The 25,129-nt window shown below is 40.7% G+C and overlaps 2 protein-coding genes and 1 long non-coding RNA gene across 3 annotated transcripts in view; 2 read left to right on the forward strand and 1 right to left on the reverse strand.

Annotated features, from left to right (window-relative positions):
* Positions 1-1,429, forward strand: part of cdk18 (cyclin dependent kinase 18) — a 43,172-nt gene extending 41,743 nt beyond the window's left edge. The window contains exon 16 of the mRNA XM_034586580.1: positions 705-1,429. Within this exon, the coding sequence (XP_034442471.1) occupies positions 705-739 (35 nt within the window). The 3' untranslated portion in view covers positions 740-1,429. The remainder of the gene's footprint in view (positions 1-704) is intronic.
* LOC117762117 lies at positions 15-9,617 on the reverse strand. The gene is made up of 3 exons (XR_004613939.1): positions 9,607-9,617; positions 8,753-8,765; positions 15-287 (listed from the first exon to the last, which is right to left on the reverse strand). It is a non-coding gene; the product is annotated as an uncharacterized LOC117762117 (long non-coding RNA).
* Positions 7,174-24,451, forward strand: mfsd4aa (major facilitator superfamily domain containing 4Aa). The gene is made up of 10 exons (XM_034586577.1): positions 7,174-7,423; positions 9,369-9,567; positions 10,142-10,396; positions 11,263-11,392; positions 11,481-11,596; positions 13,697-13,870; positions 21,037-21,184; positions 21,795-21,865; positions 22,289-22,409; positions 23,789-24,451. The coding sequence occupies exons 1-10, from the start codon at positions 7,191-7,193 to the stop codon at positions 23,839-23,841; spliced, it is 1,500 nt and encodes a 499-aa protein (XP_034442468.1). The 5' UTR covers positions 7,174-7,190; the 3' UTR covers positions 23,842-24,451.
* The last annotated feature ends 678 nt before the right edge of the window (positions 24,452-25,129 follow it).

The following is a 25,129-nucleotide window of genomic DNA, read 5'->3' on the forward strand; positions in this document are numbered from 1 at the left end:
AGTGACCTCCACAAGTGACATGATATGAATTCACTATAAGCTGATTACAAATCATAGTTACAGGCAGCCAAACATTTTGTTCGCATAGTGGGCCATTCGGATAATTATATTATGATGTTAAAATAGTTCTGCACATCTTAGACCTGTAAATAAAAAATATTTGTTTTTACCTTATATTCTCGTAATGTCTTGTTTTGTAAACACATTAGACTGACAACGTATTTATTGATAACTATGGGATGGATTATCTCTTACACTGTGAGTTTCCTGAATTATTTGTAATGAAACTCGTTGTGTTTTACTCTTGACCACAACATCAGAAATGCTAAACTGTCTGCAGACGTACTTTGCTAATTAGCAATGCTTTGCAAGAAGCCGGCATGCTGAGTTTGTTTATTGTGACACAAATTAAATACTAGAACGATGAGTCTCACAGGAACTGAAAAGACTAATAACCAAGGGGTTGTCTTAATATTCAAGCCAATTACTGTCTAGTCTAGTATACACTCTGAAGCTAATTTAATTTAAAGTCTCACTATGACTTTATATTCACCTGAGTATCACCAAGAAGCATCAAGTTAATTTAGGTTAAAGGGTGATGCATTCAGGGAAAAGATGGAGTTGTTGCTTCCCTGTCTATAGACTATAGACTGTGAATAATTACAAGTGTAGAATAAGTGTGTCCTCACTTTGTCTCTCCTCAGCTCGAGGAAAGAACCGAAGACAAAGCATCTTCTAGAGGACACACAGAGGAGGACGAGAGACGCACATTAAAGAGGAGCAGCCTTTACAGACCACAGCACTAAGGCCAACACAGCTCCTCACATTCACAAGCATGCCTCAGTTACACACACGCACATGCACGTACACACAAACTCATATGTGCACTCACTCATTTCCATGGCAGCTGACTGTGGAGACACACAGGGTCTCTGCAAATAACTAACTTGTACTGCACTTGAAATGACTGAGCTGAGACACACACACATTTGCATACATTTGCACAATCAGCTACAAACATGCCATTTCTCAGTGGCAGTAGAGACAGCAGAGATTTAAGTATCTTGCTGACACACACACATTTCAAGGAAAAAACTGTCCACTAAATATAACTTCTTCACATAGGACTAACATGTATCATTTCTGTTCAGCACACACCCGGTGTTCTGGCCATCCACGGTAGCGACCACATCTGGAACATGTAAAGAAGTATTGCCTGAACACCACTGGGATAAACAAACAGGAGGGTTGTGATGCGAATGGAAGTTGCTTCAGTTTTGTGTAAAATCTACTGAGGTCACTTTCTTTTCAAATAGTTTTGTCCTAATTATGTTTAGGCTTATCTCTACACCAAAAAACACAAAGATGTAGCTCAAAGGTACACTCTCTGATTTTTGATTTAGCATCCAATGTTTAGCATACATTTGATATTTGTGCGCCCCCAAATTAATGTATCTAAATTAACTTTTATGTTTTATTCATTAACTTTACAGATTTGCTTTATGTACATTTTATTTATTTTTTTGTCTAAAAAAGGGTTTCAAAGCCTTTTCTGTAAGAACAAGAGTAATTCTGTTAGGGACATTATTATTATTATTATTATTATTATTATTTTTGGCCCGAACTTTGTCAAATGGAAAATGCTTTAATTAGTTAGCTTATACAGAATTAGCTTAAAACATGCTGTCACTTATAGAAAATGGTCCCTGTAGCTATAGCCCTGGGTGCTATTAGACACTTGCTAAATAACAAACTCAGAGTGTGTACTTTTAAAAAGGATTCACACATTAACAGGCAATTTAAGCAAAACGTTCCAACCTCAAAAAGAAACCACAGGAGAGATTCAACCTTGTATAGCTAATCCAAAATGTGTGGGGAAAGTAACGATGGTTAGCTACCTGAATATGTAAGCTAGCTCATAATCTGACGTCATTTAAGCTAAATCCGATTTATCTGTGATGAATTAAATATGTCCGGTTCAGAAGATCCCCCAGTATGGCAGCTCATGTGGCTCAGGTGTCATGTGACCTGACAGCCTTGAAATACACAAATAATCTGGACATTGAAATCGTAGCATCACACTGTTCATCTGACTCCATTATGAATATAAAGCAGATTTGCCTTGCTACAGCGACTCCATGTTTCAGCGCATCGTGGGGTTTTGTTCCATGCAGTGTTAACAGCTGACTTTCACTTCAGTTCTTGAAGTTGCCTTAGTAAACTGTGCATGATATCTTGGCTTGTGAAGAATCTCTATTTGATCTAGTGCATCCAGTGTGTTAGGAGGCATTTGCTCTGTGTCTGTAAATAACTCATTGCGAGTGTATGTATTTCTTAGTCTCCTATTTGCACAAACCAGAAGTGTCCTCTGAAGCCTGCTCCCTTTCCTTAGTGTCTTTCTTACCCACTGTGGTTTGAAAATATGACCCCATATTGTACGAAACCCCATTAAGCCCAGAGGTTAAATCCTATGCCCTTGATAATGAAGTGATCTTCAGTAAGAAAAGTGATGGGGGCATGTTGCTGAGCTACACTTAATCTTTCCTAACTCTGTTTCCATCTCCTGACTCCGCGTCCAGCGCTGCTGAGTTCCTGCAGACAAGGGGATGCTGAGGGGAGGGGTTCCAGTGCCAATGACACGGTTAGGGTTGGGGCCACATTAATGACCTGTGGGGTGTGATCAAGGTTGTCTGTTAAATTAACTGTGCAATATGAAAGAGATGTAGACAGTTTGTGTGGAGCGCAACAGTGGCTTCCTATCACCATTATACTTCCAGTCACTAAGTTGTTCTGTGCTTTGATATCGGCAGACCTATTGATAAGAAGTTGCATATAAAAACGTCACCATAATTTATTTACTTATTTCTCGATTTTAAATTACGTGGACCAAATATTTTTTTTATAATTTGGTTTAGTAAGATAAATGGTGACAGACTGTTTCCTTTGTAAATAACGATGATTCCATCCTCAGTATGTATGAGACATGCTGCTTAGAGGCTCCAGAGATGTTAAGTGAGGAACAACAGGACTTGATGTAGATTTTAGAAGACATGTTGCCTTTCATCTTCCTTAATTGTGACTGGTTTGTGGGCAGTATGTCTGAAACAAACTCATTCATTACTGTTGTGTCATATAACATCATCTGAAAAGTGTTTACAGCTTTCTTAAGAGCCACATTTGTGGTGGGTAATAAGTCTGCTGTCACAGAGACGGGCTAAATGAGGTAATTACATGGAGATAATGGAGGACAGGCTCTCCTCAAAGGTCATGGTGCTGCACTTGAAAAAAAGAAAAGAAGTTGTGTGAAGAATGAGAAAACAGAGCTTGAGAGAGGGAACCGTTTTTTTCAGATTATCAGTTTAAGAAAATAACCAAAATTATTTGAGACGGCGTAAAATAATCCTATGAGAACTAAGAATGAAGCATACTGAACCCGTCCGAAATATTAAACCACTGTTGGATTTTACGCACATTGAAAACTGTTGAGGTGATTGTGGAGGGCCAACTCTTGACCAGACATTGCAGATGGTTTAGAAAAGGAGTGGACTAACTAGAGCAAGAGAGGGCAGATGGATGGTTCAAGACTCCTTCCAAGGCAGTTGAAGATCCATTTATACCTTTATTTATGAGACTGTAAACACACTTACAAGACTGCCCTTTGACATGAAGTGTCTAAAAGGGCCGGGTTATTAGGAACAAATATTATATTTATAAATATTTTTTTCTATAACCTATTATCTGATCACATCAGAGGCCAAAAGGGTTCAAAGTTTTGGTGAATGACCGCAGAACAAACATGGGATGATAACATGAACAGCATTGATAGAGGCAAGGTGTGATGAATGGTTGAAGTATGGAGATAACACACATTTGCAGACTGCTTCTACTTGACAGTCTCTCCTCCTAGGAGTGCTGTGGACATATGAGTGCAACTCTATTATCAGTCTCTCACATCAAGAAATAGTTGAGAGAATTAAAACAAGATAGCTGGAAAGAGAAGTTCCAACCCTGCTAACGTTCCCACCTTCACACTTGACCACTTACTAAAATTAGTGTGTGTAAATGTTGGACCATGGGTTTTCGGGAAAAATTGTGGAAAGGTGTGGGAGAGGAGGTTTCAGACACTGTTCATTAAGACCTTCTGATAAAGCATCCTTGCAACTTTCACATCCTGGTAACTTGGCCCAGAGAGTCCATGTGCTTCCGTGAAAGTGCTTATCAGCTCGTCCGACAATATTGGAAACCCCCTCACCCGCACCTTTCCAAAAACAGAATTGGGCTGGTTACATCCAACAGTTTCCTGAAACAAAAGACGATCTGACAAGCAACTCACTCAACTTGTATTTCTGTTGGAGCGGTCAACCGACTGCACTGTTGTGAAAGCCTTGAGCCTTTGAGTAGAGACTACAAATGTTTGGCTGCTTCTAACCCTGGGCTCCACAAATGTGCATATATACAAAACTCTGCAATTACAGGATTTCAAACCTGACACATGCCTCCAAAAATTCCAAACATTTTGGTCTGCCGACTGATGTATTGCTAGTGATGATTTGTACTCCTGACCCTATCACTTCTTCCAAAACATAGCTGTACTAAAAGTAAGAGTTTCAACTAAGAACCACCACATCCTGCTTCCCCTGCTTTAGTCTTCTAGAGAACCCTGCCTGTGTACTGCCTTGGAGACTTCCACAGTTCCCAAGAGTAGAATGCAGGTAATGCAAGTGTGTACACATTAATTGTTAAGGACAGTGTACACGCACAGAGGAGATGCACAAACTATCCCAAGAGCTTGATAACTATTACATGTCTCAAGGACAATGGTACGAACGACCCTATAAGGTTTGATTCCTTGACTCTCAACCGTCCCTCTGAACTGAGGAAGCCTTTTAGATTAGAGGCAAAACGTCTTTAAGAAATGTGCAGCAGGTTGACAGCAGTCGGCTTTGATTAGGCATTCCAGGATTATGTGTTTAACAAATTGTAAAGAGGTTACCAAGCAGGAGCTAATTAATGATATTTGAGATTGTTCAGGCAAGCCAGCGATAGAGAAGCTAATAATCAGGAGCCCCTTTTACACATCCTTGTTAAGGCAGAAATGTTCCACCTTTTATCTGGAAGTGAAGGTTGTCACTGAATGTAATCTGTGTAAAGCAGAGAGCCAGCATTCTGGGAACATGTCCTCTGATTACAGAACACAAGCATGCTATCTAAACCAGGGTGGCAGTATGTCGGCTTTATTTGGTTCAGTGTAAGCAAGCATGTAGTGAGGGGTCTTTTTAACAGCAATATAGTGGGATCTTTGTACCAAAGGGGCAAGGAAGTTGTTGGTTTGAGCCTCAACAGGAGGGTGTGTTCAGGGGCCTTAAACCAAGCGCTGAACCCCAAAAGCAATCCAGCGGCATGTGCAGGTCGGGGGGGTGTTATTGTTATGTTTGTTTGAGTGAGGAGACAAATTCCAATAAAAGTTAAATGGTTGCTGAAAGTTTTCCTACCTCTAAACGTGAATGACGCTGACGGAAGAATAATGTTGTGACCCTCCAACCCTCTGATCACCTGTTAGTCAGCTCAAGTAAAGGTGATGGCAACAAGAAGAGGGGAATTCAGGGCAAAGCTCCAGGGACTTCAGAGGGACGCTCTGTGGATGTTACACTTCCGAACCTCCCCTTCCTTCCCTCAGTGGCAGAAGTATTACTTTGTGTTATAGTTGTGGTAAACGAAGCTATTTTAAATACTGTAATGACAAAGAAATAATATATATGTATTTTAACAGCTGTTTTCATCTTTCTCAGTGAGTTTTATGCTGTAATAAAAAAAAACAAGAGAACCCTGTATTTAAAATGAAATAAAAAAACAGATTATGTCTAAATGTTTTATAAAAGAAAAGTTTAGATTTTGTATGAGATGTGATATTTTGTGTGATTTGTCTACACTGTTCTAAAATGAGAAATTGAATGTACTGTGACTGCCAACAGGCATAAAATTGATTAAATAATTGATTAATTAATCAATATATAAGCTATTAAAACTCTGGAACACTCACCTGTTCAAAGTCTTCTTCTTTCATAGTTCCTTTTAACATTATGACATGATATGATATACTCGTTGAAGGATACAGTGCAAATGCAAATGTACAATAACTTGGGTCAACAGAAGATGGTGCTATTTGACAACTGCATTTTAATCACCAGACGTCGTTTGAGTTCAGCTTGCGTTTATTGTTAAAAGATAGAGACTTGTTCCCACAACTGCTACAACCCAAGTAACTCAACTGAATTTACTTCATTCCATTTTATTGCAAGGTTTTATTTTCAAAAGATAATCAATACATATAATCGTTTCTGTATTTCCTGTAACTATTAATTCAAATTAATTAAGTAAATAAAATACAAACCATAAATAAATAAATAAATAAAGCTATCATGAATGAAACTTTTTGATGACTACATATGATGATAAATAAATAAGAGTGCTGGGAAAGGGAACAAGATCACAAGGATTTTGTACATGGTCTTCAATACAGAAATATCTTTTTTAATGTTAAAATATATATAATATTCTCTATATCAAAATGTTCCTGTGAAAATGTATGAGACAAATGAAAACAGAATAATGGTAGAAGACAAATTGGTTGGGTGCTGTAAACACTGTAAAGTGTTCAGGCCTGTGAAAATGACTGGCAATTGTACAATATAGTAATTGTTTTTTGTATAAATAACTACATTATAACATACAATCCCCACTGTGTTTAATAAGCAAAAAATAAATATTAAGTAACCTGGTAATCTTATGTTATAAAAACATAAAGACTCCCTGTTGATATGACAGTGAATGTGATGTTCAAAAACACAGATTGATTTGTAAATGTATCTTATGTCAGGTGCTCATGTTACTGTCCTAAACCAAACGTCCTTTTTGTGTGCAAGCTGTTTCCAGCAACATTTCAAGTTATTATTATTATTATTATTATTATACATATTTATTTGTCTGTATTGTCCCATCACATCTCTCAGAGAGAAACAGACGCCAGTCCGAAGCAGGGCGGGACCTTGGGGACATCAACCAATCAGCGCCACGTCCGCGTCAACAGGAGATAACCGGCACGACTGCTTACTTTCACCGCTGATACTTTCCCTTGGTCCCAGTGTAGATGCGTGGTCGCGAGGCGGTGTGCAGCTCCTCTCAGGACCAACATGAAGCTGCTGGACGAGCACATCTGCTCGCTGTTCAAGCGTCACTGGAGGCAGACCCTCACCTACTGGAGCGTGTTCTTCAGCTTCGGCCTGTGCATCGCCTTCCTGGGACCCACCATCCTGGACCTGAGGTGTCAGACCCAGTCCACCCTGCAGCAGATCACCTGGGTCTTCTTCTCCCAGCAGCTCTTCCTGCTGGTGGGCTCCAGCGTGGGGGGACTCTTCAAGAAAACGTGAGTGTGGTTGGGGAGAAGTGGTGGGAGTGATCAGCACCGTGTTGTTTTCTGTCATAAAGTCATGGTGAACATGGCAAAAGGTACAAAAGGAAACAAATTCAAAACAACACTAGCAGAATTACTTGTGTTTCTGTGTTTATACCTGAGTAGGGTTGTCATGATACTAGAATTTAGAAACTAGAAACTCGATACGATACCCAGGAAAATACTCGATACCATTTTCGATACCATAGGGGAAAAATGACAATAAATTAAGAGGCATACACACTTTTTAATAAAGATTAGAACAATACAAACAATAACATCAACACCAATGTTTCTGTTGCTGGTTGACTTTTCTCAGCTTCTATAGGGGACTTTAAGAGAAACGTAACACTTTTCAGACACAAACAATTTTGTTATCCTGTTAAATTAACACTTTCTATCAATGTTACAGGGCAGGACTAATAACGTTTTCTGTCCAGCTCCCACATTAAACTGCTAGCTTAATGATAACTTAACAGATAGCTAATGTGGCTATCGACTAATTGCAAAGAGTTAAACGGCTAATGATAACGAGTGCCAGCGGCAGGTTAACGTTTGTAATAACTGTTAAATACTTCATTGTTGTTGAAACAGGAGCTACTGACCTCTCAACCAGGGTGTTGGTATTCAAGGCCGTTTGCCTCGTATACAAAATTAGCTTTTTTAACTTGTCAAATAAAACTGGTCGCGAAGACCCTTTAGTATCGGTTAGTATCTGAGTTCAAATTGTAGTGTACCCTCAAGCTGTGTCAGATTTGCCTCCATTCATGACATCAAGGTCATGTCCTCACAAATATTTCTGTGAATTTAATTCAATTTGATCTTGAATGCCTTGAGTCGACAGTCCTGCCTTTGAGGCTGACGAGTTTAAGTGGCTGGTAAAGTGAACGGATGTTGAACATTTCATTGACCACATCGTTCATCATTGAGACTGAATTCTTGATTTGACTGGCAAATGTGTAAAAGTACAGACGGTTGTTCCCGGTCTGTGCTGAACCTCACACTGAGCAGCCACTCAACCGCGACTCAACCGTGACCTGAGATGTAAATGTGAGTGTGTGAGGTGGATGGGGACATGATTAGAGCGCTGTTTAAAAAAAACTCTATTTCACAGAAGGGTTGATGCTTTCTTCTTCGTATATCATATTCAACTCCCGGGTAAAATCTTAGTAAGCACCCCCAACACAGGGGTCACAGCAGGTTTCTTCTTCTTCTTCTTCTTCTTCTTCTTCTTCTTCTTCTTCTTCTTCATTTTGACCGTCTAGACGCTGACGAAACAGTTTTTCTGTGCAATGCAGTGACCAGAATTAAACTTCTGGTTGTTGGCGCGTAAATATCCATGAACGTTTATGTACCTATTGTTTTTTAAATCTTGGGAAAGAACTTTGGTAAAGACAGCAAGGAGGGAGAGCACCTCAGTTTGTGACACTGGACATGACCACTGGGGAAACTACAGAAAGGTTACACAACATTGAAAACATTACATAAAACCTCAGCGTTCATCATGTTCACATGCTTACGGTGGATTTTGATCCTGTGATGATTACTGACTAATCTGTATTACAAGCCTTCATCACAGGCTGAACAGTCGTGTGAACAAACTAAAAGTTATGTAGGACAAGGTTAAAGTTGGAAAGTTGGCAGGAAAGAATGGGGAATACAAGGTGAAGATAACGTGTCTATACTGGGTAAATAAAAGTTAGAGTAGCAGCAGAGCATCAAGGTGACTTTACTGCAATAACAAGAAAAAGCCTGAAATCACTCTGGCCTGGGCTGAGTCACTTTAATAAAACAAGGTTAGAATATGATGACTATGGGGTCATTTAAATAGAAATACTATATATTTGCACTGAGTCTGTTGTTCGTCTCTATAGACTGAACATGAAGATTAAAGCTGTGGCTCTTGTATCTTCTCCAGACTGCTGTCCTCCCTGGCCGCTCTCTTGTCCTCCACGCTCATCATCTCGCTCGTGTTTGCCATCATACCATTATGTCACCACGTGGTGCTGTTGGCCATCACCATGGCGCTTGCTGGCAAAGCCATGGGGGTGATTGACACCATCGCCAACCGGCAGCTGGTGAAGCTGTATCAGAAGGACTCGGCCGTCTTCCTGCAGGTCAGAGGAGGAGGGGGAGGGGAGAGGACGGGTGTGAACGTCTGTGTGTTTGGGTCCGTTCTGGGTTTATTTTCATGAGTTGAGGCTGAAGGTGGCATGGTGACTGTATTGTATTCGGACCAATACAAAATTAAGCCCTTGTGCACACACAATGTAAATATACCACTAGAATTATGACAGCAGGGACGAGCAGTGCAACATAACATAAAATACTTAAAAACATTTAAGTTATTCGTTCTTCAATATAACAATGACTAGCAAGCCTCAACACACATCTTATAACTTAGTCACATACATCTTAAATTAGACACTTACTTGTGCTGATGCCACACCAAATGGGGTGAATAGGAGTGAGAAGATGTTAAGGGAACTCTCGCCCTCCAAGTTAAATCCACTGATGCTTTGCCTCTGTGTACAGATCATATTTTGCTCAACCATTTCTTCACATGATAATGCATGGTTACCTTTTATATCATGACCTCGAAAAATAGGAAGAATTTAACAGTAACTGTGGAATGTGCAAACGTTTGGGCAGCCAAAGTCAATACTTGGATCTTGGCGTCTCTTTCCACAGGCTTTGCATTTCTTCATAGGCCTGGGAGCACTGGTCAGTCCCCTGGTGGCTGATCCGTTCCTGGCAGATGACAGCTGTGTTCTTGCGGCCAACTGGACTGCCAACTCGTCCTCCTCGTCGGACCTACAGCACCTCCGCAGCAGCCTCTCCGGCCATGCAACGACACTGCACAACATCTCCCAGTACCCTCTGTACACTGAGGGTGTCGTCGTCACCAGGGTGTCCTATGCTTTCTGGATCATGGCTCTTATCAATGTGAGTTCAGGACACTAATACATGAGACACATGAGTGATGTTGACCAGGACTTATATAAGATGCACACTAGTGTGTTGGATTCTTTCTAAAATATTGACTCAATGGTCTACTGCTTTTTAATAGGACGATGACAGCGACTTTTGTTGAGCCGGTTGAAACCGTGTGATTTGCCTAAGAGGAAAGATAACACACAAAGCCCAGAGTCTCTTCTACCAGGGCTGTCAGTTTTTCCCAAAATCTACTTTGAACAACAAATTTGAGATGACATACAATTCGTTTGGATATAGTCAAATACCTCACACACGCAATCAGACAAGGTTGAACACTTGACCATGCTCCATTCATCTGTGGTGCCTCCTCTGCTGCTGCAGGTGAACAGGTGAACACACAGAGTTTTTATGAGGCAGTTAAATGTTATAGAGAGGACAAACAGTCTCACCTTGGATCATTATTTTTCCATCTACAGTGTAGAGTGCCTCTACTTCTCTCACCCGTGCACTCTTTAAGGCACAGGCAAATTAAAACTGTGATGAATGAACTAAATGTTGATCTTGGAAAACTTGCTGAAGTCAAATGCTGAAGAACGTGAAGAATCTTGTCAGTGAGCTCTTTTCACCATGATGCTTTGCAGTTGTACAGCAACATGCTATGTACTGGTTCTACGGTAGGCATTTGTTGATTATACAGTAATAATGCTATAAAAACAACAGAAACCTGTTACAGTTGCCGAGCTGTGTTGTTCTTTTTGAACTGGAGCTGCTCCAAGCAGAGAGCAAGATGAGACCACAGGGACTACAGGAATCAACTGACAGGAAGTGTTGACTGTTCAGTTAGTCAACAAGAGGTTCTTTGTGTGTTCTGCCAGCTCCCTGTCCCTGCAGTAGTGCTCGCTCTCATGTACCACGAGAGATTGCTGCCGTGCTTCAACAACAGTCCACGTCTGCTGGATAAGGACTCGCTGTCTGACACGAGTCCCACCCAGGACAGTGGCCAAGGTAATGGATGGATGTATTTGTGTGTGTGTGCTTGTCACCAAACTATTCAAATGATGTGACAAATCTCTTTGTATCCCTATTCCTCCAGGAGACGTGAGCTGGTTTGGTTGCTGCAACCCTGCTAAACTCCGGGGCCGCCCTGCTACTTTCTTCATCCTACATGCTCTAGGCGGAGCCATCCTCTTCATCACCGATGGGATCATAGTCAGTCTTCACGCCAACATTACACACATTGGATATTCAACACATAAAACCTCTGTGCCAGGATGTCACAAACTGTGAGGCTGCAGGGGGATGCATGAGAACTGTGAGACATGAGGACAAAACAATGGGAAGGTTACTGTAGCTAGATTAGATTAGATTAGATTAGATAGAACTTTATTTATCCACACATCGGGGAAATTCCCTTGTTACAGCAGGAAGGACAGAATGAGGCAGACAAGAGAATAAAGAAATATAAAAAGGTCAATAGAATAAAAATAAAGAATTAAATGGTTAAAATAAAACAATTAAAAATTAAAAAATAAATTAAATTAAAAAGTAGGAACATTCTACACACAGGATGATTTGTACGACACACAGGATGAATAGTACCTGGCAAGTAAAGAATCTTTTGTACATAAGAGTGAGACGGTTGTACATAAAATAAACAAGTGTGCAAACAGTTTCTTCCTCTTAAAAGTAGTGCAAAATAGTACAACAAATTGTGCAAAAGAAAAAACTGTGCAAGATATTGTAACTCAACATGACCAAAGCAGCAATTATTTAACATTCAGGATGGTGTTGTACAGTCTAACAGCAGTGGGAATGAAGGACCGTGGGTGGAGCAGTCTGCTGCTGAAAGAGCTGCTAAGGGCCCCCACGGTATGATGTAGGGGAGACAGGTGTTGTCCATGATTGAATTCAACTTTGCTAGCGTCCTCCTCTCACCCACCTCCTTAGTGGGATCAAGAGGGCAGTCCAAGACCGAGCTGGCTCTCTTAACCAGTTTATTTAGTCTTTTCCTGTCCCTCTCAGTGCATCGACAACCCCAGAATACATTGGCATAGAACACTGAGGATGCCACCACAGTGTCATAAAAGGTCCTTAATAGTGTCCTGCACACTCCGAAGGACCTCAGTTTCCTGGCTCTATGGCTGTGTCATCAGAGAATGTCTGGATATGACAGCTGTCTGTGTTGTGTCCGAAGTCCGATGTATATATGGTGAACAGGAAAGGAGAAAGCACTGTTCCTTGAGGGGCTCCTGTGCTGCAAACTACTACATCCGACACACAGTCGCAAAGCCTCACATACTGTGGTCTGTCGGTGAGGTAGTTGATGGTCCATGCAGCCAGGTGGCAGTCCACTCCAGCACCTTCCAGCTTTTCCCTGAGCAGTGATGGATTGGGTTGAAAGCACTGGAGAAGTCAAAGAACATGACTCTCACAGTGCTCCCGGTGTTCTCCAGGTGCTCAGGGGATCTGTGAAGGCACACCAATTCCTGGCCGATACGCAAACTGTAGGGGGTCCAGCTCAGTGCTCACCAGAGGGCATAGGTGCTGGAGTATAATCCTTTCCATGGTCTTCATCCGGTGAGAGGTCAAGGCTACCGGCCTGAAGTGGGGGGGAAGCTGTATGCATCCTTGGCATTTGCATACAGTAAATCCAGTGTTTTATGGTCCCTGGTTTGGCATTTAACATACTGGGTGAGGGTGGGGAGAGTGGAAGAGAGGAAAGCATGGTTGAAATCTCCAGAGATGAGGAGGAGGGATTGAGGGTGCGATGTCTGCAGCTGTGACACTACAGTGTGTAGAAGCTTGCAGGCTGCTGCAGCATCGGCCGACGGGGGGATGAAAAAAGCAATAGCAGCTTGATGTCTCTAGTGCAGCGCTGCTCTTTAACTATAGTCGCTTAGATAAGACTAAATGTTACAGTTTGTGGCAGAAATAACACTTTTAAAGTCATAACTCAGTCTGACCATTTTCCCATGTGAACTCCAGACAATGTCCTGAGAATTAAGTCGAGACATTGTCTGGAGTTGGCCTTTCACACACATTGCACACAACAGGTGATTGTCCATCAGTTCCATTCTCATCTGCAGGAAATACTGCATTTGGTTGAGGCACAGAGTCGTGTTTGGGTGAAGCTTGAAAAAGGCAGGACATGACACAAAATGATTGCTGCAGAATTTATACTTTTGTTTACGTTAAACAACAGTCTGTTGCTATTCTTTGAGTTTTCCTGATGATTGACCATCATTTTCTCTCATGTTAAACATTTTGTTGACCTCTCTGAATAAATGATCTGTGTTTCTTGGCATGCAGGGCTCATACGCTGGTTTCATCTACACCTACGCCATCTCCCCTCCTCTCCTGATGGGCCATAAGACTGCTGGCTATCTGAACAGTGTATTTTGGGCCTCCATCACAGCAGGAAGACTGGCTTTCATCTACCTGTCCTACAAATACACAGCACCCAAGCTGCTCACCTTCAGTCTGGTATGAATGCACATCGAAAAGACAAATCCAACTTAAAATCAAGACTGGAAATTACAGTCCAGTGAGGAAAAAGATCAACAGGCAGACATCAAACATAACTCAAACTATTAAAATAAACATACTAAAATATTTTAGCTTTCTAGGAATGCGCATTAACAAAAATAGATTGCAATTCTGAGATATTGTTTTCTAAGTACAGTAAGTATATAGTGTTGTATATTTAAGCAGCAGTGATGTTGAAGATGATGAAGGAATCTCCGCGGACACTGTTCTTGCTTGTATAATAAGGTTTATTACACAGAAGTTACAGGTCAGGACAGGTACCTAGGTATACCCGGAGACGTTCTCAGCCAATGCAGAAGTCTGCCTCCCCGGTGTCGGACAAGCATTCATATAGGGAAATTGTGTACGCCCAATTAACCAATCAGTCAAGTAACAAATTAACCAATTAACACATCAGCCAATTAATCAATTAATCAATTAATCAATCAACAAATCAATCAAGCACTCAACCGATCAATCAATCAACCAACTAACAAATTAATCAATTCATTCATTCATTCATGTATTAAAACCATTAATTCACCACAGCCAATAATAAAAATGAAATTGATTTGCCAACTCCAAAGGAATCAAAAGCTCATTAATGTAATAGCACAACCCAAAGTCCGCTTATAATATAACAGTCACAATAGTGAATCTCCAACACAGCTCAGATCAGAATAAACCACGCACAAACAATACAACTCACATCTGCAACTGACAGCATTGTTTAGACCAAACAATCATATTCCATTCATTAATTAAATGCATTAACTGGTCAGTCCGTTGCCAAGCCTTTTATTTATTTATTTATTTATTTATTTTTGGGATAAACTGTACCGGCCTTGATCAGACTGGAGACAGGAGCTGCACACACAGACGGCAGCAAGCCTCAATCTGTGTGATGCACCGGCCTCAATTCCCACTCACCATAAATGGATAAGGGAAAAGAAACAGGCAACGATTTAGTATCTTATGAACCCATTAGGTCCTTTTAACAGCATCATAAGCAATTCAGTATGATTTGCACACATTTGCACACGTTATCTGCCAGCACTTAGGTCAACAGATGTTTTTCTCCTTTAAATACCAGTTATAATCCCATACCATGCATCATCAATATATAATTTAGTTTATTTCACTCTAATAATATCTTTAAAGTTCTCAATAGTTTATTATTTATTCACGGCTGTATTAATAACTCGACAGTCCTTTCGCAAACCAATATATCTGTATGACTCTCTGCCTGCACACAGCACATGTGTCAGTCCCAGTGAGGAAACACAGATATGTTATTCTTATTTATACCAGCCCGTAGTGTAGATGTGGACACTCTTGATACCAGCATATTTGCATTCTCTAGTCAATGCAACCAATTTCCTCTCGTTATCACCTTAAAACTAAATTCTAACTATCTCTCCTTCTATCAAAATTATCATTATCCAGTATTTAAAGTCCAAAATGTCAAATTAAACTCAATTTGTTCCCAAATTAAACCCCTAAACAAGCATTGTAGAATTTAATGAAAACCAAATGAAACAAAAAAGTTCAAGCGGTTAAAGAATTTTTAGAACTACAAACATATCCAATCTAGCTGAATCAAACAAACAATATTATTTCCTAATACTGTCTGCACAATCTCGCTGTCCCACAAACAAACAAACAAACTGTCTTTTTTAGCTTAAACTAAACCCCATTAAAGAATTGGTTTTAAAAACTTTGTGACTCTGCCCCTGCGTCTCACAAGAGGGTGTTAATCACAGAGGTTTCTTTCTGAATTCTTACACACATGCGGTCTTTCTCTCAGGGGAGCCGAGGAGAGATCCGAAGAAAAACTCTTTTTTCATACACGAGAGAGAGAGAGAGCGAGCCTGTCACACACACACACACACCAGTGCGGCACATGGGGAAGGTGGGGGCGAGTGGAGGGAGGGAAAGGGAGACTCACATGATTTATTACGTCCTCTGGAAGAGGCTCATTGTTTTATTTGATACAGAAAACAAAATATCTTTCCTTATAGCTATCAAATTTCCCGTTCTCAACTACAACCTATATATGTTTATTCAATCATAAAATCTTTTTTATTAACCTAAACCACATAGACCAACCCCTGCTGCAGTTTGTCACACACAGCTGGACATTAATGACCACGTTTCACACACACACCAGGATACGGCTGGGAGGTGGCTCCCTGTTCACAAACGCACACACATTGCCACAAGACACAATGAAAAACACTGCAAATTCAACCCAAAAACACAAACAGCACTCATCTTAAATTCCCCAAAACAACTCATTCATACCATACATTCATATAGCATGCTTTTTGCCGCGCTCTTTTCTCTCTTATTCTCCTAAATTTGATGCTACCTTATGAGATGTAGATATTCGATGAGAGGCTGCATCAGACACTGTTCGTCAACAAATGTTCAGAGTGGGAACATACAATCGAATTTTTAATTCTACAATCTCCAGTTATTAAACTGACCTGTGGTGATGTTCCAGGATTTATGGCCCATTCTAACACCTCCTCCCTGAGGGCTTTTTCTATCCAAATTCTGCGGCGTCTTTCCCTGATCATCTCTTTGATCCTATTTCTCTCTCATTACTCTGTCCCTTATCACTGTTTACATTTATTTATTCAAATTTCCCTGGATCCAGGTCTGTCCCAATTTTCTCTTTTTAACTCAATTCCTGACTATGCCAAAGCCAACTGTCACGCAGTGACTAATATACACATGTCTTACCGTTAAGAAGTTGAGGGCCCAATCTTCATTAATCTCGCATGATGTTATTTAGCTCACCTTATCGTTACAATGAAGCTATTCTACACTATTTCTTGTATTTATCTTATTTCCTTTCTTCACTTTTTTATCTTCTCTATAATAATCCCCCCTTTTTGCGTTGTGCACTACGCAAATAAAATCAAATTTAGCACGGAGCTTCACTTCAAACATCAACACAACATGACCTGTCCATAAAAAAGAAGAGGTTCTTTACGGTGTGACCAGACAGCAGACACACAACAGCCTCAATGAACGAACCAGCGTCCAGTCAAGTGAGAAATGCTCACCGTGTGTGAAGGTGTTGGAGATGCCGCAGGCCACAGCACGTCCAGAGTTCGTGACGCCAAGTTTGTTGTATATTTAAGCAGCAGTGATGTTGAAGATGATGATGAAGGAATCTCCGCGGACACCATTCTTGCTTGTATAATAAGGTTTATTACACAGAAGTTACAGGTCAGGACAGGTACCTAGGTATACCCGGAGACGTTCTCAGCCAATGCAGAAGTCTGCCTCCCACTGACCCAGTGTACGTAACTGGTCACATGATTTACATTTTCAAGGGCACATTTAATCTTCAAAAAATGTTGGCACCATTTTGCTATGGTTTCTGGGCTAAAATATATATATTAACTCTCCTGACACTGTCAGATACAGGCTAGTTAACTGTGGTTAAAGTTTTTATGTAAAAGAACTCGTTTGACTGATTATTATATTATTTTATTAAGCTCTATGGCACAATTAGATCACTGAAGCATTTGTGTAAGCAGCAGGTGGAGCTAGAGCAAAATACATTTTAAACAGTTTTATAAACAGGGACATTAGATATATTACGAGAGCTTGTTTTTCTCTTTGATTTGTGTTGAGATATTGGATCATTAAAGAATTTGAGAGCTTAAAAGCTTTTAACAACTCAGACATTTGAAAAATCTAAATCGCTTTTTCAGAAGTAGAAAATGTTCGAAACCACTGGTTTAGTCTGAAACAATTTGTTTTAATAGATTGTTATTTTATCTATTGTCTATTTAAAAGTAAACTTAAGTAAAGCTGTCAAATAATAAATAAGTATTTGAGATTTACAGTTTTTGTGACATTGTGTAGTGTAAACTCCACCAGCCTGCAGAAGAGAAGTAATCACATATCTCTTGCGGCACAGGGATGAACTGGATGTTCTTCTTCCTAGTTCTTCTTAATTAGGCAACAAAATTACATTACATTACAGTTCATTTAGCTGACGCTTTTATCCAAAGCATGAGGGTACCAACCCAGAACAACAAGAATCAAGAAAGTACAATTTCTTCAAGAAAGCCAAACTACAAAGTGCTATAAGTAAGTGCCATTTAAGTGCTACTAAATTGTTAGTTTAAACTTTTATTCAAGGTATAGTCGGAATAGATGTGTTTTTAGTTTGCAGCGGAAGATGTGTAGACTTTCTGCTGTCCTGATGTCAATGGGGAGCTTATTCCACCATTTAGGAGCCAGGACAGCAAACAGTCGTGATTTTGTTGAGTGTTTAGCTCGCAGTGAGGGAGCAACAAGCCGATTGGCAGATGCAGAGAGGAGTGAACGGGCTGGGGTGTAACGTCTGACCATGTCCTGGATGTAGACTGGACCCGATCCGTTCACAGCACGGTGCGCAAGTACTAGTGTTTTGAAACGGATGTGGGCAGCCACTGGTAACCAGTGAAGGGAGCGGAGGAGCGGAGTAGTGTGAGTGAATTTAGGTTAAAGACCAGTCGAGCTGCTGCATTCTGGATGAGCTGCAGAGGTCGGATGGCACTAGCAGGTAGACCTGCCAGGAGGGAGTTACAATAGTCTAGGCGTGAGATGACCAGAGCCTGGACCAGAACCTGCACCGCCTTCTGAGTGAGAAGGGGACGTATTCTCCTGATGTTGTGCAGCATGAATCTACAGGAACGTGGTGTTGCAGTAATGTTGGCAGTAAGGGAGAGTTGACTGTCGAGTGTCACACCCAGGTTCCTAGCAGTCTGGGTGGGGGTTAACACGGAGTTGTCAAAGGTAATAGTCAGGTCGTGGGTGGGAGAGCCTTTCCCTGGAAGGAAAAGTAGTTCAGTCTTGTCGAGGTTAATTTTCAGGTGGTGTGCAGACATCCACTGAGAGATGTCAGTCAGACAGGGAGAGATTCGTGCTGCTACCTGTGTTTCAGATTGGGGAAAAGAGAGGATTAGTTGGGTGTCATCAGCATAGCTATGGTAGGAAAAGCCATGTGAGTGAATGACAGAGCTGAGAGAGTTGGTGTACAGAGAGAAGAGGAGGGGACCCAGGACGGAACCTTGAGGGACCCCAGTAGTGAGAGGACAAGGTTCAGACACAGATCCTCTCCAAGTTACCCGGTAAGTGCGGCTGTTGAGGTAGAATGTGAGCAGGGAGAGAGCAGAGCCTGAGACACCCAGGTCCTGAAGGGAGGAAATAAGGATCTGGTGCTTCACTGTGTCAAATGCAGCAGGAAGGTCTAGAAGGATGAGGACAGACAAGAGAGAGACTGCTCAAGCAGTGTGAAGTTGCTCAGTGACAGCAAGGAGGGCAGTCTCCGTTGAGTGGCCTGCCTTGAAACCAGACTGGTGAGGATCAAGAAGGTTGTTATGGTGAAGATAGGAGGAGAGTTGATTAACGATAGCTAAAGATAGCTTGTTTATTTCATTGATTAGTTTATTATTACAATATCAAGCAACCATCCAGCAGCTCATGTCTTTCGTAACTGAATTTCTGTTTGCTGAAGTAGAAGGGGGTGTAAGCTCATGGACACATTGCCGATCGGACCTTAGTGAAAGGTCAAAGTGACATTAGAGAAGCCCCGTAAAGTTTGTGGAAAGTTGTTTTTTGAAATGTCTTTTTTAATTTTAGTAGATGTTGAAATGCTTTTCATCTAATAGCCACCACATAACATGGCGGCCTGTAGCTGCAAAAGACAGCAAGGGCAACACTCCTGTTTCAACAACCTCAAGAGTAAACAAAACCTTTATAAACAAATATATTATCAAGGACAGTTCTCCTTGCAAATACCACGTTGCTCCTTCTGCTGTGGTTACAACCAAACAAGAGGGAGGGGAACACAGGTGCACTTCATCTTTGTCTCTCTCATGTTGCTGTTAGGTACAATGAGTACAAAGTAGGGCAAAGTGCTTTATTTGTATCCGAACAGTATTTCAGATGAAATACAGTACGTAGCTCCCCTGTCTTCTGAAATGTTTGCAAAAATGTTTTTGTAATTGGGCCTGTGTAATCTCCATATCCACAGTTTTCATTCCTAAATGCTGTAGCTCAGTTGGGGGAGGGTTATACTGAAGATCTAAAGGTTCTTGGTTTAATCCCGGGTTTTGGCAGCCGATAATTGTTTTTCTAGGGCTTCTAGACAATAACAGTTGGGGACCATTTGTGGTTGAGTTACCTACATGTGTTCACAATGGATCTCTTAAGACCCCAGTCTGACTGTGGTAAAAAGACAGTGCTTGGTCATCACCCATTGCCAACCCCCTCCCCACACACACACTGTGAAAGAGCACAAAGTCTGGCTCCTGCTTTTGGGAGCTTGTGGGTTCAGATAACTAGTACACATAGTAATTCAGTTCTTGTGATATTGTTCAAAGTTTTTGTATAATCGTTGCTAAAGCAGTTTCTGTGTTGTGCACTGCATAGCCTCCTTACCTGTGGATTAGCCTCCTGAAATAGTTCAGTTTCGAGTTCGTTAGCCTAAAGATCTAAAGGTCCCTGGTCCATTCCTGGGTTTCCACAGCCAATCAGATGTCTTTTTAAATTCCAAGCGATACTAACATTTCAGAAGTGCTTTTAAGTTTAGTGATATATTTTCCTAAAAAGTTCCTGTGTTTTGCACAGTGTCGCCTCAGTTCAGTTGGGAAAGTGGAAGGACCCTGATTCAACCCTGGGTTTTGATAGCTGAGGAGCTCTCCTTGACATATGACCATGTTCTCTGGGGTTGTGAGTATTCAAACAGAATGTCAAAAAACTTACCTAAACTTACTAAAATATTGATGGGCACTGTGTAGTCTCCATAACTACAGGTTAGCATGCCAAAATAGTTCAGTTGGTTGAACATTACCCTCCCATGGTTAAACTCCAGGTTTCAGCAGATGCTAGACTGTGATTCAACCTGAAGTTATTCTGTCTTTCTGATCTTTGAATGCTCTCTGCATTCACGTGGATTTCCTCAGACCCCATAGCACAGGTATCTTAGGGAAACTCACCTTCCCCTCTTCATCTTTTTGGTGACACAATGAACTCAGGTTTTGGCAGATTTTGTTTACTCAGTCTTTTTGTTCATGGTCATTGGCTCACTCTCGGTCTGTCTGTTCATCTTGCAGGTGGGAGTCATACTGGTGCAGTGCCTGTTGATGATCTTCTACACAAGCTGTGTGTTTCTCTTCATCGGTACTTGTGTGTTGGGACTGTGCATAAGCAGCGTGTTTCCCTCCATGCTTGCTTTTATAGAGGACATAATGGACTACAAAGGTAAAAAAGAACACATACACAAGTTCTGACACACAACATAACACCCAACATCAGTATCAATGATGCCCTAGAAACCTCTAAAGGAAGGTGCCCAGGAGGCATCCTGACTGGATGCCTGGAGCAGAGTCTGAACTCCACAGCCCAACTCTGAGGCTGAGCCCAGCCACCCAGAGAAAACTAACTCCGGCTGCTTTTATTTGCAACCTCGTTCTTTCAGTCACTCCCCAGAGCTCGTGACCACATGTGAGGGTCAGAACGTAAATGAACCGGTTAATTCAAGGCTTCTTCACTGTTAAGATTCGGTACAGTTCCTGCATCACTAGTGACGCTGCGCGGACCCGCCTGTCCATCTCGCACGCCATCGTCCCCTCAGTCGTGAAAAAGACCCTAAGATACTTAAACTCCTTCACTTGGGGCATCAACTCACCCCAATCCATCATCTGATTATTGATTTTGACTACATTACACTTTTATGTATTTGAGTATTATTTAATTTTTTTAAATATGCAATTATTTTTAAATTTATTTTAACATTTATGTTGTATTTACTTATTATTTACCGGTGAATACGTTGTTTTCAGTCCTCTATAACACTTTGTGTCTCTCCCAGGTTGTGTCACAACTGTCCTGGTGACCAGCGCCAGCACAGGAGAGATGATGCTGCAGTTGATCGTAGGATCGGTAAGAAGTCTCTCAGGACTCTGTGTGAACACGTCCTATTGTTCACAGTAACGATGACATTCAACACAGTGCTTCCTCATTACTTTGGAACAGATTTTTATGCCACTAATGCATATTTGATAACAATAAATAGAGTGTATGGAAAGCCTGGTGTGGACCTCATTGTAAAGTTGTTTCAGCAGTAATCAGAACAATGATGCACTGCCATGAGAAACCTATATTCTGTAGCCACATTGCTCTTTACAGTTAATTGTTTGAGATTAAAACCCCACTCTCTGTATGTGTGTGTGTGTGTGTGTGTGTGTGTGTGTGTGTGTGTGTGTGTGTGTGTGTGTGTGTGTGTGTGTGTGTGTGTGTGTGTGTGTGTGTGTGTGTGTGTGTGTGTGTGTGTGTGTGTGTGTGTGTGTGTCCCTCTCACTTCAGATGATCCAAAGTCACGGCAGCTACGCTTTCCTGTTGTGTGGTACAATATCCTCCTTCATCGGCTTCTGCCTTTTCATGCTGCTCATCTATGTCCGTTCCATCTACAGAAACTGCAGCGCAGGTAAACACACACCTGACGACTGAAACTCCGACAACTCTCTGGACTTTGTTTGAGAATACAATTCCAAAAAAAGAGTAAAGGCTCATTTAGAGTTTTAAACATTTAATTTTTTCTGAAATGTTGTGATCATGACCATGAAGGTTGTCCAGTTAGGAGAACGTTGAACTGAAGCTCTTTGATCCTCAGTAACATTTCGGTAGCAGAGTGCTGCTAGGTCATGTTCGTCAATGTGGACACTGTGTACGAACACCACACACATATACTGCAAATCATCTTATCATCCCAACAGTCAAATTTCCAAAATAGAAGTTAAGATTAAGAAAAAATATTGCCACAAATGCTCAATAGAAGCACATACCACTGCCAAAGTTCCTTTGAATGATGAAGGCGCTCCAAAATATGCTTGATTTTCTTCATCAAGATCCATGAATTATACCTTGGGAACTCAGTGCAAATATCAAAAAAGCTCCCTGTGTCGCAATGTTAAAGACAGTGAAAGAAAATTCCTTAATTACGTCTTTATTCGGATATGTGCCAAAAGTTATTCTGTTCTTCCCTGACACATGTTCCATCCTTACGTTTCAAGAAAATCTGTAAAGTAGTCTTTGCGTACACCTCTTAAAAGACAAACAGATAAACAACAATGAAAATAATCTCCATGGCAAAGGTACTAACACCACTTGTGTGTGATGGAGGTCACAGAGACACGATCATTATGCTGAGGGGTGGCAATGAGGTTGACATTGATGGGGTCAGAAAATAGTTATTCAAATGTTTTAAAGGAGGAAGTCTGATTTCTTTGGGAGAACATGTTTTTTTTTTAAAGCTAACCTTCTCTTGTGAGACTTATTTTATAAAAAAAACAGGCACCAAAAATAGTTTATCCAAAGCTAAAGCTTAAATGTGCATCATGATGTGGCTTCATACATGGTCAAATAATAACCATATGATCATCTTTTCAGAATGTAGATGGTTTGAATACACTATCATAAGTTGACAAAACTGCTCCCAGGACATTTAAAGCTTCACACTAGCAGGAAAACCTTTTTAAAAATCCATAGATAACAGAACAAAAGCTGCCAAACTAATATGTCCATACTGGATTCATGAAAAACACAGTCATGGTGTTGTGATAATACAGCTGTACATACCTCTGATCCAAAGTGACTGCTTCTTCTTATTTGTTATCGGACCACCTAGCAGTCACTGTGTCCTGGTGCTGACTGTAGGTTTAGACAGGTCAGAATGTGCATGGCTAAGACCGGGCGTAGTTGGGTTGGTGCAACCAACCTCAGGATGTTTGGCTTGTGGTTGAACTACATCAGCAGCAGCCTGCATGATGTCAGTATTCAAATAATCAACACTGTTTTTTCTCTCAGAATCATCTGCAAACATGAACATGAAAGAGAAGCCACAGACAGAAGGCTCTTGATCTGAGGCTCCGTCAGGGACCAGGGGACACGGTGTGGACAACAGAGAGGAAGAACAGTCTCAGGGAAACTGGCATCCCCTCTTTTTTTCCTCCTGAGCCAAGATGCAGAGCTGCAGCCTGTCCTCCTCCAGCTCAACACTTTTGAAACTAGAGACAGAGACTTCTACTTTCAAGCCTGATGATCAAAAAGCAGCTCTATTAATGTGCAATAGCTGAATTCACTTTAATGATGATTAACTTTTCAGCGTGAATGAAATGTGGAGGTTAACGTGTTCTTACTGTTAAAACATGACTTGTGTCAGTCTGTGTTAGCAGCAGTGTTGTGGGTTCTTGGTGGTGAACTGGAGCAGTCACTTTATTTATTATAATGCCATTTCATAATTATGTAATTTATACCTTATGACGCCAAATCATTCATCTAAATAATGAATGTACATCTTACGATATGATCGAAAATTTTGTTTTGATCTATATAAGCTTCAGGTTGTGTCTGGAGTCCTATGGGATGCAGAGAAACCTAAAAAAATATGCATTGTTGTACCAGGAATTAGATCATTTTTTGACTTACCTTACCTTACTTATCATATGATTGAGAATCATTTTCTGATCAATATAATTATAATATTTCTTTTAAAAAAGTTTTTTTTTTCTTTTTCTTTTTTTACTTGACCAATCTGCTCCAAATATTAATCATGTGTAAATACTCTCCAATGTTTGATGAAAACCTGTCTGCAGTCTTGTGTGTACACACACACACACACACACACACACACAGTGTACAGGGTAATGACACAATGGAGATGTGGTCAGTTTGAGATCTTTTATTACTGGTCTCACTTATCTCTTCCATTATAAACACTTCCTCTTAACCTGTCACACATCAATACGCCACTTAAGACAAGTAGCTTGTAAACATTTGAAAAAAGCTTCAAACAAATAGAGAACTGGACAAAACAAAGCGAGAACAATGTCATTTCTTTTTTTTAAAACAAGATTTTACAATTCAAGATAAGCTGAAGGAAAAATATCATCAGAAAATACAAACAAACAAATATGCTCATGACACGTCTTGATGGGGGAAACTTTTAAATGGGCTTCATGGGTTATTTTCCCTCTATTTTATAGTAGGGTTGCAGGGTTAGGGTTAGGGTTACTCTAACCCTAACCCTAACCCTGCAATATAAGCGACCAAATCTATCGGGCTCAAATGTAAATTCAAATAAATAAATATTGTACTGCCAAATTACAATGAAGGTGAAGTAAACTACATGATATGTGCTGTAGAATA

Source organism: Hippoglossus hippoglossus, chromosome 5 (assembly GCF_009819705.1).
Source record: "Hippoglossus hippoglossus isolate fHipHip1 chromosome 5, fHipHip1.pri, whole genome shotgun sequence".
NCBI classification, from domain to species: Eukaryota; Metazoa; Chordata; class Actinopteri; order Pleuronectiformes; family Pleuronectidae; genus Hippoglossus; species Hippoglossus hippoglossus.